The 19412-nt window shown below is 36.1% G+C and overlaps 1 protein-coding gene across 4 annotated transcripts in view; it reads right to left on the reverse strand.

Annotated features, from left to right (window-relative positions):
* Positions 1-371: 371 nt before the first annotated feature.
* The window catches only part of IL31RA (interleukin 31 receptor A), a 40295-nt gene continuing 21254 nt past the window's right edge, over positions 372-19412 (reverse strand). For 2 of the 4 annotated variants that reach the window (XM_074855507.1, XM_074855506.1), the window contains exons 8-17: positions 17407-17572; positions 16726-16808; positions 15963-16179; positions 14322-14504; positions 11920-12021; positions 9699-9845; positions 7013-7153; positions 5572-5665; positions 3934-4012; positions 372-3480 (exon numbers count right to left, since the gene is read on the reverse strand). In XM_074855507.1, the coding sequence (XP_074711608.1) occupies positions 2887-3480; positions 3934-4012; positions 5572-5665; positions 7013-7153; positions 9699-9845; positions 11920-12021; positions 14322-14504; positions 15963-16179; positions 16726-16808; positions 17407-17572 (1806 nt within the window). In that variant the 3' untranslated portion in view covers positions 372-2886. The remainder of the gene's footprint in view (positions 3481-3933; positions 4013-5571; positions 5666-7012; positions 7154-9698; positions 9846-11919; positions 12022-14321; positions 14505-15962; positions 16180-16725; positions 16809-17406; positions 17573-19412) is intronic. The other 2 variants (XM_074855510.1, XM_074855508.1) reach the window with 2 other exon arrangements.

Genomic DNA, 19412 nt, shown 5'->3' on the forward strand with positions numbered 1-19412 from the left:
ACATCATCTTGAAATTATGCCACAAACTGATCTCTATTAACCTTGCAAAGACCCATACACCCGAGAGATTAATTTTCTGCATTTTAAGGAGGAGTAGAAATGGGCATTCTTCAGATCGGTCATCATGAAATGAAATCTAGGAAGACCACTCTAAAAATAATGACACCAGACGTTCTGTAAAAAGAAGTACCAAAAATGTTAAAATATTGTAGTGTCCAACCTGCCATTGCCACTTGACATTGTAAAAGTGGAATAAACTGCCCAAATACCCAATCTATTTGTGGATCCCTCTCAAAATAGGATCACATTTCTAAATGAATATGGAAATCTAAAATGTCTAAATGGTGTATTGAGTATAAATTGATAAAAACTTTTCCATATGTTCTCAGTTTTATTTTTTTCATGGTTCACAGCATTAGTTTGAAAGACAAATTGTAAAAGGTCAGAAAGAGTACAACTGTGAACGTAAAACAAACCAAGTCCAAGAAGCTGATGTTCCAAAGCACAGGCAAAAGGCAGCCCTAATTTCTGAGATGTACTGAGCCCACTTATTGCATTACCCTTTTGCAGAGAAAATAATGGACAAGCAGTTCCAAAATGGGGAGAGAAAAGCTGCATAGCAATAGAGAAAGAAATAAAATGGGATGAAAAAGCAGGTTATTACTTACCCTTCAGAAGCTAAGAGGTGTTCTTACAGGGAGATCCTACCCAAACCACCCAGCAAGACCCTCCCCTAATGACCTCTTAAAGTTTGCATTATTTTTATTTTTTACCTGACTCAATCATGTAACTCAGAGTATGCTTTTGCATATGTTTAGCTTTCATATGGTTGCTAAACAATTCCTAGACAGGCCCCAAAATATCTCTGGATCGGTTTATTTTAAAATCTTGTGATATTTTAAAAAATACTGAGATTTAAGGGGAAAAACACCTGCTGTGACTGAGTCAGTGACTTCTGAACTCTAGAGAACGGCAATGTAACTGTGTGTGAGAAGTCCAGAAGCGAGTGAAGCAGCAGGAGCATTGACCCGACCGAAGCTGTATCCTATGCTCATTTCAGAGCATGATTTATCTGAAGCAAGGGATTTTAAGAACAAACATACATACATTTCAGCTTATAGCACTGTGATTGGGAAAGTGATCCAACAAACTTGGGGAGGGGGATAGGAATCAGTGTTGCTGTACAAGTAACATTTGCAGAAATGCTTTTCTCATCCCTTCTTGGAAACTAAGCAAATATTGCTATAAGTAAAAGCAGCTTCCAAACTATACATGAAAAGCCTAAATGTAAATTTTACCCTCTCTTCCCCAACACAATGCAAGTAATGGCCAACACATCCAGGGTAGGGCTCAGCCTTCTCATTCATGCTGGACAATGTATTCTCCATTCTCCCACTCTTCTTCCTGCGCAGAAAGGAAAGGCTTTCTATTCCTATTCACATTTGTCTCTCCTTTTTCTATCCCCATGACTCCTGTATCTTTTTCACCCCTAAAGAAGCCTGTAGTTATGCACCAACAGACTGATGCTGTCAGGCCTTTAAATATTCTGAAAATAGTTTAGTCTTAAAATTACTATATGCCACACATGTGCCATACTGAACATTCTCTTTTAACACATTTTACTCTGAGCTGACTCTCCACCTCTTTTTCTTAACCTGTCATTTAACAGAGTAAATATTTTGGTAAGAATTTTACAGTAATAGCCTCTTTCCTGCTGAAAAAAAAAAAATAGCGTGATGGAGAGTTTCCTGCTTAATTGCTGCTGTATAAAATGGAAACTACAAGTAGTTTTATGACTTATCTAAATCATAAAACAAATGACAAAAGTTATAGATTTCATACAGAAATCTATTCCTAAATCAGTTACCTGAGGATATCTGGAGATATTGTTGTAGACTTAGTGTTTTTTCAACACCTTCCAGAAAAATAATTTCCTAAATATAAACTCAGTGCTTATTCCAACACAAGATGTTGTATTTAGTTGAATTTTTTTTCAGTTCATCTCAAAATATCAAAACCTCAACTAGGAAACACAGTTTTAAACTCAGAGAAATTATAGGCAAAGGACAAGAAGATATCCTGCAGTAAACAGAGTTTTAAAAAGCAGCAAACACAGCAAACAAACTGGAGAGACAAAAACAGCACAAAATGCAGAGAATGATTAAAAACACAAGAGAAAGGGAAGGAAGCAACAAAACCAGCATAACGCTACCTCTTCTAAAATGCAGAAAAGTCAGTAGCATATACATAACAAATATCCTCTCATTAGAGACAGAGTAGCTATGAGCCAAACCACTGATTTAAGAGACAGGATGCAAAAAGACAGTTACTGAAATCTACCAAATAATTGCGAAACAGGAGGAACACTATACATAAAACCAGTTATAGAACAATTGAGGGAAATAAGAACAGGAAAGTGGTTCTACTCCATGTAACTTAAGGAATGATTCAGCAGATCCTGGCTCTGTTCAAGTCAGTCCACGTTTCCCCAGCAGAGCTCGGCCACGGGAGCTGGTTGCCTGGGGAGAAATCAGTAAGCTGCTTGCACTGCTTTATGTTCCACAGTAAAGATAAGTTTGTTTTAGCAGACTGATATGGCAGAACTAAGAAGTAGTAAGAAAAGCTACTTCCTTTGCCTCACTACTGGTCCATCTATCTAGTAAAAAAAAAAACAAAAGCAAACAAAAAAACCCCACCTCACACTGAAAGCGAACCCTGACGGGTATAAACACAGTGCAAAAAATTACTTTACAACTGCTCAAAGGAAAGGGGTGTTTTCATCCAAATGAACTGAGATCAGCGAGGTTAGTACATATGAATACATACAAGCAGCAGCGCTCAAGATACATCTCACAAGGGGACTTTACAAAGGGAAGTTTTCTCATGCTAATGAGCTGTGGCCAGCCCAAACATGTCCAATGTTACATAGGATTGTCCGGCGACATTTTTTTGAAAAGGAGGTAAGACAGTTGATTGGCTTTTGGGTTCATTCTTACTGTGTTCTGACAAATTCTCAGAAATAAGAAATTCCCTTGTTTTAACAGAATTTTTAAGGTATGGATTGAACAGTGCTTTTTCACTGAAATCTTCCAGCTTTAAAACTTCTTCATTATAATTTTCATTTTTAATTGAAGTCTGTTGGGATCCACATATGTCATCTTCCAGCATTTCTATGGGTTGGATTTCCTTTGCTGGTATCAAAGCTGAATGCATTTGACTTCCGATATCTTGATCAGTAATTATATAAGGCATGGATGGTGAAAAACATTTAGCAACTTCGTTTTTTTCATTATACAGTATCTTTTTATCTCCATTAATCATGCCTTTTGTATTAGTATCAGTACATTCAGAAACATGGTTTCCACAATTCATTAGTAGTGATCCTTCCTGATCTTCAGGGAAACAATGTTCCAAAACACTTATGTCTTCAAAGTCTACGGTTTTAGCCTCAGATGTCACTCCCTTCAAAAATGAATTATTCTGTCAGTAAAAAGAAATAAATTGCAAAATTATAGATAGATAATGTATTTGTTTATTTTTTTAATATATAAAATATTGCCATTTAAGCTCTGTTTGACTCAATTTTAAAAGTGCATTAATACAGAGTTCATGTTAATTTCAGCTGGGATGCAGTTATATGTGAATGAGTACTAAAAATAACAATGTCATTCTGCCCATTTGTTAAACACTTTCATATTAGGCTTTCTGTGCTTAATAAAATAAGGAGTTTTAATGAAGACTTGGAATCAGGCTGGGAGTGTTTCCCTCTTTTCCACTCTAATGAGCCATTTTTGAGACAGAAGTTAAATCCCATTCTCCGCAGATTACACTTTCTATGTAAACCTGATCAACACCACATCATTCAAACAAACATCAAAACTTTAATAAGAAAGAAATATCCAACAATAAAAAAGATAAAACTGCAATTATTACCACAGATGCATCAAGAGGCCATTCCACTGCAATGCTCTCTGCAGGATTGGGTATATCAGGCCAGCAAACCTTTTTAAACCTATCATTGAGAAAGGAATTTTAGTCAAATAATGAAAGAAATAGATTAATAAAAATAAAATTAACAAATCTCCAGAAAGCCCAAATACTGCTAAAATATCAAACTTCCACAACAGAAGTCATTCCTATATTAACACAATCGTTTTCATTAAAATTGTTTTCCTTCACATTAATTCTTATTAAAAAAATATCTCAACAAGTAAAAATCTTGGGCTACAGAGACACTGCAGAAAAATTACTAATGCACAAAAGTCTTCTGTCTTATTATATAGTAGATCAAATAATAGCATGCCAAAATAAGGCTGTATACAAAATCTGTTGTGATTATGTTTCAGGGTGGTTCTTCAGTGAAAAGCCACCTCAGGTAAACTTTGCTCTAGGCAAGTGTCCCTAGCACTACACCACATTAGAGCTATACTGAGTTCTTACATTAACAGCAGATAAATGATGCTGACTGACACTGTAGCTTATAACTGTCCAATGCAGTAGTAAACAGGAAACAAAATTAATCATTCATTGATACTGGGTATATATGTGAGTGAACGAAAACCAGGCCATAGCTTGACTTTTCACATTGCAATTTGATCTACACAAGAATATGAACACTCAACTACATCTCAAAGTATTTTTCAGAATCAAAACACAGTTTCTTTCTACCGTAAAAAGTCAAGAGTACACAACACAGATTAAGATGTAGAAGAGCTGGAACCTATACTTGCTACTTCAACTGTACTTATTACCTGATGTTTCGCATAACAACAATCTTGGTTCTAATAGTTTAGAACACCCCAAAATAGTTAACCTTCTTATTAAGCTTCAACCAAACAACCTAGTCACTTTTCATGCTGAAGAAAGCATATTTTACAACCTTAAAAAATCCTCACAGTCATCTTTGGGATGTTATAGCATCTCCATGCTCTGAAGAAGCAAATTAAAATCTGGCAGGGGACATCTGTGATGGCAGATAAAAGGATTATGAATTGTGTATAGATCTGGATCCATACTCATGGATCAAGCACCCAAATGCTTTCATATGATGTAATTTCTAGTTTCTTCACGACTTCTTTAGCTCAAGGGAAGTGTCACAAACTAACAATATTAATGTAGCTAAGACAAGCAATAGGGGTTATCTGAAATGTGTACTAGCTGATACATTAAGAGTGCCTGGGAAACTTTATTTCTGTCATTATCAGCTTTTCAGTAACTGACTTTGAAGTATACTTCCCTCACTTGACGGACCATGGAACTGCAAATGGCATGTAGCATTTTCCATAAACTGATATAGGTAATATGTAAATCTGTTTCTCTTATTCCATTTGTTCTGATTTACTGCACTTTCTAAAATTAATATTTATTTCTGGACTACAGCACATTAACTGCAGTTACAAGATAACCTGTGAACTTAGTTATTTGTTACTTATTTTCTTTTTTAAATTGCTTATTTTCTTGACATTAGTTTGGAATCCAACAAAGGCATTTATAAGACATATAAAAATTTGCCTTTTACAAGTTAAAATGAACTGATTGCATTACATTTTAGAAAGCAGAAGATATACTCACGCATGTTTTTTCAAAATGCATGTTATCCAAAAGCCTAACAGAAACAACATGCTTAATCCAATGGGTAGAGCAATGAAAATAACATCTTCTTTATCTTTAGAGGGGAAAAAACCAAACCACACAGATGTTCATCATTACTTCATGTATTCCCTTAAGACAGTTAATTTTCAACATCCAAGTCATCTAATTAGCACAATTCTAAAGAGCTCTGTCAAGACTAGCCAAAATTACTCATAATACTGGTACTCATTGTACAACATGTCAAAAGATGAGTATTTTGAATCCAACAAGTCACAGTTACTGAGCCAGAAAAGCAGCTCATGATAAGACTTCTTAGGATATCTCAAGAACAGATGTATTGCATTTTAAAATTTCCTTTATTTAATAGAATCACACAAAAAAATCAGATTGGAAGGGACATCTGTCAGTCACCTCGTCCAACTCGGAAATTAGAATCAGGTTGCTTAGGGTCATACCAAGCCAACCTTTGAAAGTCACCTTGGATGAAGAGTCTACCACCTCTCTGGGCAACTGTTGTTTCAGAGTCACATAAAGCTGCAATACAGTGCCACTTCTACCTGTACTACAAAGTAAACAGTAAATTCAATGCAGGTTTTAAATAGACAGAAAATACAGTTACTCTGACTGAAACAGTGCACAGATTTCTGAGCTAGCTTGCAAGTACCTACCACAGGTAGGTACTGACAGAAGTACAGACTGGACCTCAGCATAGTCTAACTTACTTTGCATTTGACTAGCAAACTAGCAGATGAATTTACAGGCAAAAAATAAATTAACTTCAAGTCCCCAAGTTCAAGGATAGTTCAAGCACTTTTTTATACTTCAGTTTGGCCACCACTGTGACAATTTATGTATGTATTGAAAATGTTCTTCCAGAAGTAGAAATGAGGAAGTGTCTGAACTTCTGAACTGAAGCCACCATACCAACCTCCTCGGTAAAATCTGGCTAAAACAAACAGTAAGAAATAGGAAAAGATATTTCCACACGCACACTGGCCACAACCTGTGCAGTGATCTATTAGTTAAGCTTACATAGCAGAAAGAATGCAACGCAATGCACGGCTATCCTAAATCTAGTATGTCAGATGGAAATACCTACTTTTTAATAAACTGTTAGGCACCCCATCCCATAACTGACAGCATACAAACTGTTGCTCCCACCAACATCCATAGTATTCCACAGCTTTATTGACAGCAAAATAAAGATTTTGGGGTTTGACTTCTGATCTTGAGGTTTTAGTCTGTGACATGATCAGTGAAACTGAGTTAAATTTAGTTAGTGTTGGTAATTCTTCCTTGTCTTAACACTGATTTTTAAAAAAATAAATAAATAAACAAATGCCTAAACAAATATATCCATTATTTCTTACTCCCAAACCTGTTTTTAAAACAGTAATAACTAACCTGGAATATTACTTACTAAATTTCAAAGTCTTGAAGGTTTTGGGCTCTCCACTGGTTCCACCAGCTCCATTGTTTGCCATTATATAGACAGTATATTGTGTATTAGCCTGTAAGGACTTCAGTCTGTATTGCAGAACATCAGAGTTCACTGTTTCACCTTTTTAGGAGAAGATTTATGTCAATAAACACACAAAATAGTGTTATATCAGGGAACCATACAGTTATGCATCTTTTACAATGATAGATCACAAAGTATTTTAAAGACAACTTGAAACACAGAGTGACCTTATCAATCTTTGAGAGACAAAACTTAAATTACCCATATTTATCAATGCTACTTAAAAGTTTAGGGGAAAAAAATAAACCATTATGTATTTTTAAAAATAAACACACATTTTTTTGCTAATATTAAAGATAGGCAAATTATGATCCCTTGTGTTTTATTTTATCATTGAAAACAGTGCTTTGAGAAGTTTATTTCCTGGAACCTAGGCTCAGAAATTAAAAACTTAAAAAATTTTCTGCAGCTCATGAAATTTAACTATATTTCTAGTACATGCAGTTCGACACTAATCATCCAAAAGTATGCAATCTACCAGCATTGGGATATCACCCCAATAAAGTCAGAGGAAAGCCAAAATCAACAGGAATTCTTTTCCAAGTTTCAAAATGCTTTTCCAAACAGAACTCAAGATTTCCAATACCTTCTCTATTACTGGAATTAGTAAGATATGCTTCTCTTTTAAATTTTTTTAAGCAGGGCATATATCACAACATTCTATGACTATGAACAGTATTAAAAGCATATTCATATCATGAAATTAAAGTCACTAAAACATTTTCTGATGCATGAAGTCAAAGCCAACTCATGTCATCATTCACTTCAGTCCAGAAACACTCAGGAAATAGATATAGGGCAGTATGCACTGAGATTAAACAAACTCAATTTCTCTTAAATCAAAGAGGGGAAAGTGAAGTTCTAGAGTTAAAAGGCCATCAGTTAAGTCACCTTGGCACAAACTCCATGTTTTATTCTTATCAACAAGATGCGACATCAGAGAAGCCTCAAAAAACATCAGTACAATAGTGTTTTGCCATTTATATTTAACTCCTTCAAGTTGCTATTTAAAACTAATTTCCTAAAGGAACTAATCTGAACCCCTAAAATGGGCACAGTCTGCTTTATATTATAAGTAACATGGAGACATACAGCTCCACAACATGAGGCTGCATGTGTTGAGGATGAACCCATACGAAGCAGTCAGCATTAAATTACTCAGAAACCAACATGGCACGAGAAGTTGCATGTAGAGGACTGAATGTGACAGAAATAATCAGCTTCCTCTTTCTAATTTAAAAATTATCAAGAATACTCTTGCCCTGGCTCCAAACTGGATATCCAGAAGCAACTGAAAACACCACAAGATTTGTAAGTTTGAGTTATTTTTAAATAAGATTATGTTAGGTGTCTGTTAACAGTGATGTCTGAAACAAAGGAGGAAAAAGAACCATTTCTGAAGCGTTGAATCATCCAACAGCATTCTTCATAAACTACACAGGAAGAACAAATTTAGGTCACTGAAACACTTCTCATGAAAGATTCTGCTGAGATTTAGGCTAGAGAAGTTCTGAATAGATTACTGACACCTTGGATGGATATTACTCCTGAGGTAGGAGATTAATAATATGCTCAAAAAATTATGCTATCAGCCTCCAGAGCAGAAAAGCGATATCCAGCACAGAAAATCAAGCACATTTGAAGAAATTAATCTAAAAACTATGTTCAGAGAAACTATTTCTTGGCAGCTTGTTTTAGCTTCTGACTAGCATTTGCTATTTTGCTTTTATTATAAAACTGACTGTAAAAACATTTTTACCAGAAAATTTCCACCATACTGTTCCAGAAGCTGAGAACATGAGAAAAGCATCCTTCCAAGGACATGCATGGAGCTTATAAATGCACTGAATCCTCGTTAGGTTCAAATTCATGAATTTGCACAGGATCTATGACTCTTCAATATATTTCAGCTCCACTTTACCGCCTCTACTTCTATCATGACTTTTCCATTGGCTTCAGAGGTGTGTCACGATGAGAGAGAGATGTGAAGATGGAGGGAGACTAGTACATATGTAAAAGGGGAAAACAGCAAGTATCTGACAAATAATACTCTCCCATTTGGCATAAACCTGCTAATTTTAATTTTTTATTGTTAGTGGAGAACAATCAGCAAAAAGCCTCTCATATATGAATTTCCATCCTGGTCTGGAAAGGGAAGAAGAATGGTAGTGCCATACACTGATTAAATTTATCACATGGAGATCCATCAGATTTGCATCTGAGAAGCAGAAAGGATGATGTGGTCAACAGTCATGGCTACACTATCATGGGCAGTACAATACTAACAGCAAAAAAATTAACTGAGAGCAATCAGTGTTGTACAAAAATAAGTTCAGAATGAAGAAATTAAGCAAGAGTACACATGTAGTATTAAAGCAGGGACTATTCACTAGAATACCCCATCATTTCAATTAAACCCACAAAAGTTTTTAATCTTTATGTAAGCCACATTTTAGTACCATTATTTTCATACATACTTATAAGATACAATAATAAAGTGTGCTAATAACTATGAAAATAACTATCTTCAGACAGCAGATTGTCATAACCCTGTTGAAAGCACCAATGTGTAATGCATACTTACTCAATTCTTTTCCATCTTCAGGTTTATAAAATATTGTATAGCTACTGATAAATCCATTTCTTTTCTCCTTTGTAATCTCCTTCCATTTTATTGTAACTTCGTTTTTCCCTGGAATGCCTGTGTCAGCCACAGGTCCTTCTGATGGCTCTAAACAGAAGCATTATAAAATTAAAAAGGTAGTAAAATAGTCTTAAGTACCACAGTGTAATCCATCTATGTTACTTCACACATACCAGTAACATTAGAGGCAACAAACGTTCAAGTAAGTATGTCATCTCAATACTCTGATATAGCCCTTAACTTTTCTCACCCTCTTTAATGTGTGCTTTCTTCTGATAATACTTCCCCTCATCTATTCTAGCATTTGCATAGTTCTGAAAGTTACTTCATCCAAATACCTCAAGATCACAGAATCACAGAATGAATCATAGAATAGTTTGGGTTGGAAGGGACCTTAAAGATCATCTAGTTCCAACCCCCCTGCCACGGACAGGGACACCTTCCACTACATCAGGTTTCTCAAAGCCCCGTCCAACCTGGCCTTGAACACTTCCAGGGAGGGGGCAGCCACAGCTCCTCTGGGCAACCTCTTCCAGTACCCCACCACCCTCGCAGAAAATAATTTCTTCCTTATATCTAATCTAAATCTACCCTCTTTCAGTTTAAAACCACTACGCCTCATCCTATCCCCACCCTCCCCACCTTTCCTGTAGCCCCCTTTAAGTAGTAGAAGGCCACTAGAAGGTCTCCCTGGAGCCTTCTCTTCTCCAGGCTGAACAACCCCAACTCTCTCAGCCTGTCCTCATAAGGGAGGTGCTCCATCCCCCTGATCATCTTTGTGGCCTCCTCTGGACCTGCTCGAGCAGGTCCATGTCCTCTGTATGTTGGTGGCCCCAGAGCTGGACACAGCACTGCAGGTGGGGTCTCACAAGAGCCGCGTAGAGGAGCAGAATCACCTCCCTTGACCTGCTGGCCACACTTTTCTTGATGCAGTCCAGGATACAGTTGGCTTTCTGGGCTGCAAGCACACATTGATGGCTCATATTTAGTTTTCCATCCACTAATACCCCCAAGTCCTTCTCAAGATCATTAAAAGGTTCCATCCTCACCACAATCAGAGAGATCAAGAGGTAAAACATCCTTATGCACTAATGGGGGAACTCAGGTGCAAGGTCTCTGTATATGCAGGACATCTCTGGCTGAGCTGAAATTCAACTGGGGTCTCCAGCACCCCCAGTCTTTGCCCATTACATTAGACAAAGTCTTTCTACTTATACAATACAACTTCACATGTATTGCTCGTAACTTTGAAGCAAGAGTTCTCTGTACCTCAGTTTTAAAACAAGTATCCTCCTTCCCATTCTCTGACAACCTTTAGTACTGCCACAGCTCCCTATGAACAGGAAAGCACTCAAAACAAAGTTCTAATTGTGCTAGTAAGTATTATTCAAACATACAATAATCCATTACTTCCTCCTAGTAATTATTGGTTTAGTAGTGCATTGTACTATGTGTACATGCACACTTACATAGCCCTGTGTACGCACACACACAAATTGACATTTTCACCTGAAATCTTAAAATTACCAGCAAACTACATTCTTACAGCTGGATGTAGAGATCACTCAATTCACATTAAACTTCTACAAATTAAGAAACCTTCCTCCCCAAAACACTATTTCATCCACAGTCTCTATCTAATCACAAACATCATGACTTCTTACCATTTTTAATGTGCAGGACTGCAAATATTTTGTTACAGTATAAAATTTAACAAAAAGCAAGCTTTTCAAGCCATCTGTTTTATTCTGTCTCCTTTATTCTATCTCCTCATATATTAGGACTGATAAATGCAGTCAAGTATTAAAATCAAGTCTAATTTTATATCTAAATGAGTTGTAACATTTAAGATAGCTAGTTTAAAAAACTTTCATGTTTGTAGCTATACTGTTTCCAAGTGCTCTATATACAGTATGTAAACTTTACAACAAATGAGTGGATTCAAGCAGCAATGTACCTCTATCATAAGATACAAATTTTCTTTACTGAACAATTCAGCAGCTGATCTATGAACAGAAACCTGGAAGCCTGAAACCTGGTTTTTTTTGAGTACCTGCATCTCTCCTTTAGTAATGCCAGTACCAAATTGCTCAGAGATAATACACCTTGAGAGACAAACTACAACATACCCTTCACAACATTATTAGTTTAAAATACATACTTTTTTCTTGAACATAAGTTTGTATGGAACATGGAGCTGCTACTTTATTTCCATATAAAGGATACACCGAGATGTTATAGCATATAAATGGTTTAAAGTTTTCTGTAAAGGAAAAAAGGAAATATTTACATACAATTCCCTATGTGAGATTAAATCAATGAAAGTAGAATAAATCACAGTACAGTTCTAAATATACTGTTACAGACCTCTATTTTCTTCAGCTTTTTAGCAAGCATGATATATATTTATTACATCGAATGCTCATTACTGCCCTTAACATAACGAATTTTATTTAGTAGCATTCATAAGAGTACTTGTTTCTGACTCATTCTCACTAGGAATACTTTGAATGAGTAATTATACTTCAGCCTTATACATCCTCTCTGTACGAAGCCATTTATTCATCTTGTAACAGTTTAAGGTTTTGCCGGAAGTTTTTATTTTCAAATAACCAGCATAAAATGTTACTTCCAGGAATATTTTTAATTGCACGTAACTTTAGGTTTACTGCTCTGCAGAAGAGAGTTTTGTCTCATGCATGAAACAGCTTAAAAGGCAGAGTGGAGCCCCAGCTCTTAACTCTACACTGATGTTCCAGTTATGCCAACTGCAGATCTGATTCTAACAGGCTTGACTCGAAAGTACAATTGTACAAACGTAATCTCTGCAGTAGAATTTTATATGTTTCAAAACACAGTTCATTCTGGAAATGAAGTTTTGAACTCTGAACAATCTAGCAGTCAAGTAATCAATAGAGTGCACCCCCTACTTATGAGCAACTCTCATCAATTCTGAGAGGACACATCTGTGGCTTTACACCCCATGGGATGAAACCAGCGTAAAGGGTTTCCTAGACCATTCCTCCTCAAGCTCTGCAGCTTCTTCAGCAGGAATAATGGCTATTGACAGATCCCTGCATTATATCTGCTCTCTGCTGTTTTTTCAGTCCCTTACACCTACTGCAACCCAGCAAAAGTTATGATAGTCCATATGTCATCCTTAAAATAATTCCAGGCCTGAATAACACTGTCTGAATTTGCTTGACATTCTTAATGTGGCTTGTGCTTAGTGTAAACAAAGATCTCCTAATAGTGTTGAGGAGGAAAGTTGTTGGTTTTTTATAGTGAGAACAGCTATAAAGAGCATTTAGTCCCCATATTAAATTGCTGAAATAGTGCCATCTTCAGCATAGGACTCAAGACTCACCCATCTCAGTTCAATATGTAATAAAGTGCTCTTGAATTTTACTTGAGGCAGACTTTTGTTTCACTTGTTTTACTGTACCACATAAACAGTATTTAAATCACTGTTGTCTGAGCCAGTAAGACAAATTCCATGGGCAAGCCAGCTATATACATCATTAATGAACCAAGTGTTCCTTTTCACTTTAGAAAATGCAGGGTACTTGCCTTCTGAAAACTTTGGAAATTCTTTTCCCTTAATGTAGGATTAAGAAAGATCCTTGTATGAACAAGAACCACTTTCAAATCTGATAAATTTCACTTCACTAATGGAGAATCAAAGAACTAATAATCTAAAATTCACTTATCACATATATTAGTCATTTTCACCCTTATTCCTATGTTTGTAAAAAAAATCCAGATGTATACAGAAAAGCAGATGCATTTTATTAGCTAAAGTAACGTGCATGGGTTATTCACATCAACATCAACATTCACGGCTTTGCCTTTGCACATACCTCTTTAGCTCTGCACACTGTTTTTTCATTGAAACTACATACGCATAGCCAAAACATTACTACTTAAAGAGATTATCTGTTAAAAAAAGTCAGCCTCTAAAACAAAAAAAGTAAACAGATCCTCACCTATTCATCAGTGCATCATAAAGCCACTGAAACTTCTTAGAAATGCCTTGGGTCACAATACAAATGTGATTGTGTGATACTTAACATGTCAGATTGACAAATCACTTCACTTGCTTAATTTAAAGTAGAATTCTCCTTCAAACCCTCTTTCAGGCTTCTTGCTCTCTCTCTAACACACATGAAGACACATGGTATTTTCCCATCTTCAAATTATTTTTTTTGGTTCTAGATTTCTCTGCTAAAATAGAGTACATCTATCATAGGCCTCCCTACTGGAAGATTTATGACATAAGATCAAGACACAGAAGTGCTTAAACATGAAATACGTAGCCTAATCCTACATGGGAGCAATCACCATCTTCCATGTTGTGTGAAAATCTGAGAGTTAAAATTGCTATTAAATTACATGCAAAGATTTCAATAAAGCATGTAATAATACTGTTATTTTTTAAAATGGTCTGAGGAAAGCTGGATAAGTTCATCCTTGTTTGTTCTTTCTGGTCTACCTATAAATAAATATACATAAATACATATATATCTGTACATTGCTACAGCTGTAGCTGATAAATGAACATACTTTTATTAGTTTTCCAGTTTGTAGAATTTGATACATATTGCCATGATCTACCAAAGGGATCTGTCTCCAATTCCTCATACCACTCAAGTACATATTCGGTTACTTCTGGTTCAGAGGCTATCCATGTCACAACCACTTCTTCATTTGTTGTAAAGGTCCTCACTGTTTCAATAATCTGAGAAGCTAAAAATTTAACAGAAAATGTCAGCAATTCTATCTTCATAAAAACTGCAGCAAGAAAACAATCCAATTATAGCAAGCTGAGACTGCTTCTTTAGAAGAGTATGGGATTTAGTCAAGGTTAAAAAAAAGGTTTATAAAGTTACTTTATACCTATTTTCACATGCATGTACTCTAAATACTTTAAAATGAAGCATATAAGAATTGTTACAAGGAAAAGGTGCAGGGGGGGCTGACTGAGGAGATGATACTCAAGGAGATTTACACATACAGAATCAAAGACCAGTCTCTCTTTTAGGATCTGAATTTTGCAGTTTGAAAAATTTTACAAACCAATTTATGATCAAATTTACAGGTAGTGCAGATAAGCAAGTTTTGATTGAGAAACAGGAAAGCAGTAAATCAAGTCAGCAAGGTCATGAATGACGGTGAAGCAAAAGTGAACCATCAACCTGCAGAATAGAGGTAACGAAAGTCTGAGTGAAAACTCAACCTGGCAAAGCAGAGGGAAAAAAGACCCGGTGAAGCAGAGGGAAGAGAGATGTATGTAGGGAAAAAAAGCATGTCACAGCATGAAAAAAAAAAATCAGAAAAACATTTACTGTGGGATATAGAAGGTCAGCAACCTCCAGGAAAAGACGACATCATGTCTACATATCAGTTTTCTGATAAAACTGGAATTTGATTGAGCAATTCCAGTGGGACACTTGCGCTTATTTCATGAATGACTGATGTAGAAGTGATTCAAGTGTATCAAATGCAAACTCTCTTCTGGATCATGGGTAGGCAGCAGGATGTTGCAATACAAGGCTCACAGAGATACCAGAATTAAACATAAGAGTCAAAGAACACAACTGTTGTGCTAGAGCAGACCAGCTTCCTAACTCTGGCAGTGGGTGCAGGAATGCATATGAAATGAGAATAAACACAATGTTTCTCTCTCCACTTCCACTGATGCATCTTAGGGACTTTGTATTAAATACGTCTTTGAATGATGTTGTTAAATGCACTTCAATAATGCTCTGTGGTAACCAATCTTATGACCTAGTAGAGGGATGAGACAGAATTGGGTTGGACTCCCTAAGCTTATCTGGGAGGCCCAAGGTTAAAAAACAAAACCAAAAAACCCTCAGAAAGTAATAAAATAGAAATTCTAAGAAGACATCAGAAAGTGCTGGTATCTTAACAACTGTATCTCAAAACAAAAACCCCCAAAATAATTGTCTCTAACAAGAACATGATATGGGATAGCAAAATACACCAGATAATACTGTTCTAGTAAAAAGTAATGGACTACACAGCTTTGTACATAATACAGTTCTATATATGTAGGTCTATGACAAAAGTCCTTACTACAATTTTGCTTCCACTGTAACAGAACTTAAACAGATGTTCAACACTGTAACAAAGATAATTTTTTTGTTAATGAGAAAAATATATCAGGATATTGAGAAATCTTACTTTTTTCATCAGTGGATGGAATCCTCAAAATAGCTTCAGGAGAATTTCCAGCAGAGTTATAGGCAGTAATAGATATTATGTACGCCTCTTCATTTAAAAGTAGAACAATTTTCTTATCAGTAGAGACATTTGTCGTTTTAAGTGCAGCATTGTTTTCTGGAAAATACTGTATTTTGTAGCCCAGAATTCTCCCAGACGGTGGAAAGCTGTCTAATGGCTATTAAAAAAACATGCAGTAGTGTTTCACAATATTATTTGTATAATCAAAAGTATATACTGTATTAAAGAGTCCAGATCAAATTACAAAATGATTATACTATATTTAGAAAAGCAAGGTACTTTCTTCAGTCCCATCTTCAGGACAGTCAGCTGTGACAACTTCATTGAAGGAAAGGTTCAAAAGTCAAATACTGAGATTTGAAATGCAAAGAGCCTCTAGTCACTCTACTAGAAGATTAAAGTGAATTTAACCACAGCTTTGGTAAGCCATATTATTTAAGAGCAGTTGTAAGGACTTTCAATCAGATTTTCCAGGGATCTGAACCCAATTAAACCCTTCCTTTCTGCACAGACTAAAACACCCTATTCATCTACCATTCAGTACACAAAAGCCTTTTCAATTCTACTTTAGTTCAGTGAGGTATTTTTTCTGATGACAGCAAAAAACCCTGGCAGTTTTATGTCCTACAACACTAAAATACTTCAATGCGACATCAGCTGCAGGATACTAATACGATTATCAATTCACAAAAAGAGTATATACCTTCCACATAAGATGTACAGATCTACTTCCAGCTGGGTGTGAAGACTCAATTACCCTCCACAAATCCACTTTTTCTGAAGGAGCTATTTAAAGACACAAAAATATCTTGAAATTTGTTGTTATATTAAAAAGATAGTGTATTATGGTAAAAACAATTAGACTGTGGTTTTGAAATCTTTTGAGAGCAACTTATTAAACAGAAGTTTTCCCTTGCGTACTGTTGTGCCTTTTTTCCCTAATTAGTACAGCTACTCCCTTTCCATATGTTTTCTTCTGTTTTATTTGTTAAGTTCTAGAGAAGATTTTCTAGTCTTATAACTGGCAATTTAACTTCTCTACTTATAGTTAATTTCATTAAATATACTTGCTACACTACATTTCTGCTATTTAGCCATGTTCAGTCTCCATCTACACTCTTAATTTTTCCTCTCTTCACTGTCTGTCTATTCACCCATTTTCTTCCTTAGTCCTATGCTGTTTGTATCACCTCTCAAATCTCCTCCAGTCCTTGCTCTTGTCTTCCAGTTCTCTCTCTATTTAAACGAAATACATGTGTTCTGTTTAAACAACAGAATTCTAAATTCAAGAGACTGATAATATGCTGAAAATCCAGTTTTCCATTATTAAATCCTAATGCCCCAAAGTGTAACCAAAGAAAAACTTGCTAAATAGTTACCCTACCTTTCTCTTCTGTGCTTGCTGTTTTCCCTCTACTCCATTCACTCCAGAATATTGACACAACACTGATACACCGAATGGCAACCAGATATTCTGTGGAGTCCCACAGACCTGTGAGATTACATGATCCTGTTTTCTCTGCAGAACTCAGTGGGACAGTGACAATTTCCTGAAAGTAGATGCATGAACAAAAATTATTCACTATAAAATTGCATGCAGACATTTGACTTAGTTTTTAAAAAAAGTACACAAAGGATGCAGTTTTCATGTGTCCCACCTCACTCCTCTGAAACTCAAAATTACTTGTTTCATTTTTCATTTTTCTGTGTATCATCTTCATTCCTCCTGTAGAACTCCAGGGTCTGAAGAACTTGAGCCAAAACTAGGTCTGTACTGACCGACCTGTGGCTTGAACTGTGTGCAGCTCACATGCGATTCTAGAGCAGCTATGCTGGCACAGGAACTGGTGGGAAGCAACAGGGCACTTCTCAAGCAAATATCACCATAATGTCCTGGATACACCTCCACTTCACAGCAGAAGCATCCCTGGAGAAGCAGTGATCACCTGCAGCTTGTGAGCCACCTGGGTACTCAGTTTCTTTCCAGAGTTACAGGGTCTTCTAGCTCTTAGCCATATAACAGTGTAGGCCATCCCAAAGATTATCACCATATCAGTAAAATGAAAAGATCAACGAAAACACAGAAAATTCTGGTACCCAGAGAATAAAAGATGAAGCCTTTAACTAGCTGAAGGAAGACAAGAGTACAAGAAATAACTGATGCAATATCTTCTTAGAAAAGGAATGACAAAGTGAGTAATTTCCTCATATTAAAAGGAGCCCACTCACATTGCATTGATGGAAATCAGAAGCTAGATTGTTCCTTCAAAACAAAATGTGAAAGAAACCATGAAAACCAGGATTTGGAACTGATGCATCAACTCAACTGGTCCGACAAAAGGAAGTAGAAGAAAACTGCAGGAACAATAGAAAGATTGAAGTGTTTGTGTACAGAAGGATTGATATAATCACTACACCAACATTAATGTTTTCTCTTCCAAATTGCAAAAATTAATCGATAATTAACAACTCTCCTCCTCTCAAGTGTCAGATGACTGAAACTGAAAGATGATAAAATAAACGTTCAAGCTAGTTAAATTCTAACAAGGTCAGCAAAGTTAAGTTTTAGAATAAGGAAGATTCCCTCTCAGGAGCTAAACTGAAGTAGTAATGTCACGTAGATGTAAAACACAGGGCAAAAACCTGTGAAGAAATTCTTGTCTTCCACCAGTTGAACGTTCCAATGAAAAGTAAATCAAACTATAAGAATACAAAATGGAGACACCCACTCCTTTGAACAACATAATCGGAAGTGCACTGCCTAATGAAACTGAAAACTTCAGTCCATTCTGATCTCAAGAAACTCATTGTCAAAAACAGAAAACAGCTTCTACAAGAACAAATTCAGGGATCTACAAAGCACTGCTAGGTGACAGACAATTTAGCCAACCTTAAAAAGGGCTTCAGAACTATTATCAACCCCCTGCAGAACCTGACACAGAATTGTAGACACTCCAGACTAGCTTTTAGTTACTTGCCAAAAAGCTGTTAACATTTAATTATAACTAGAAACTTAGTATATGGAAGTAGAAAAATAGGTCATCTGTTTTTCACTCAGTAAAAACAGTTCACAGCAAACTATATAGATTGTTTTGGTAGGAAGACTTAAAAGGTCAAGAAAATATCTGTCATTTGTTCAAACAGTTTTGGGGGGTTTTTTTGCATATATGTGCTGACAGACAGGAAAAGAGCTCCTATGTCTAATTGATGGCTTGAGGCTGTCTTTGCTGGACACTGCCATTGGATTGGCTACAGACAAAACTGAATCATGCCTGTCTAAGAACCTATGGAACTAAACGCACTGGATTTTTGTCTTTACTGACCATGGCTACTATTTTTTCTCTAGAAAGTCTGTGGAAAAATGCAAGCAAATTCTGAGGAAGAAAATGG

Source organism: Strix uralensis, chromosome Z (assembly GCF_047716275.1).
Source record: "Strix uralensis isolate ZFMK-TIS-50842 chromosome Z, bStrUra1, whole genome shotgun sequence".
NCBI classification, from domain to species: domain Eukaryota; kingdom Metazoa; phylum Chordata; class Aves; order Strigiformes; family Strigidae; genus Strix; species Strix uralensis.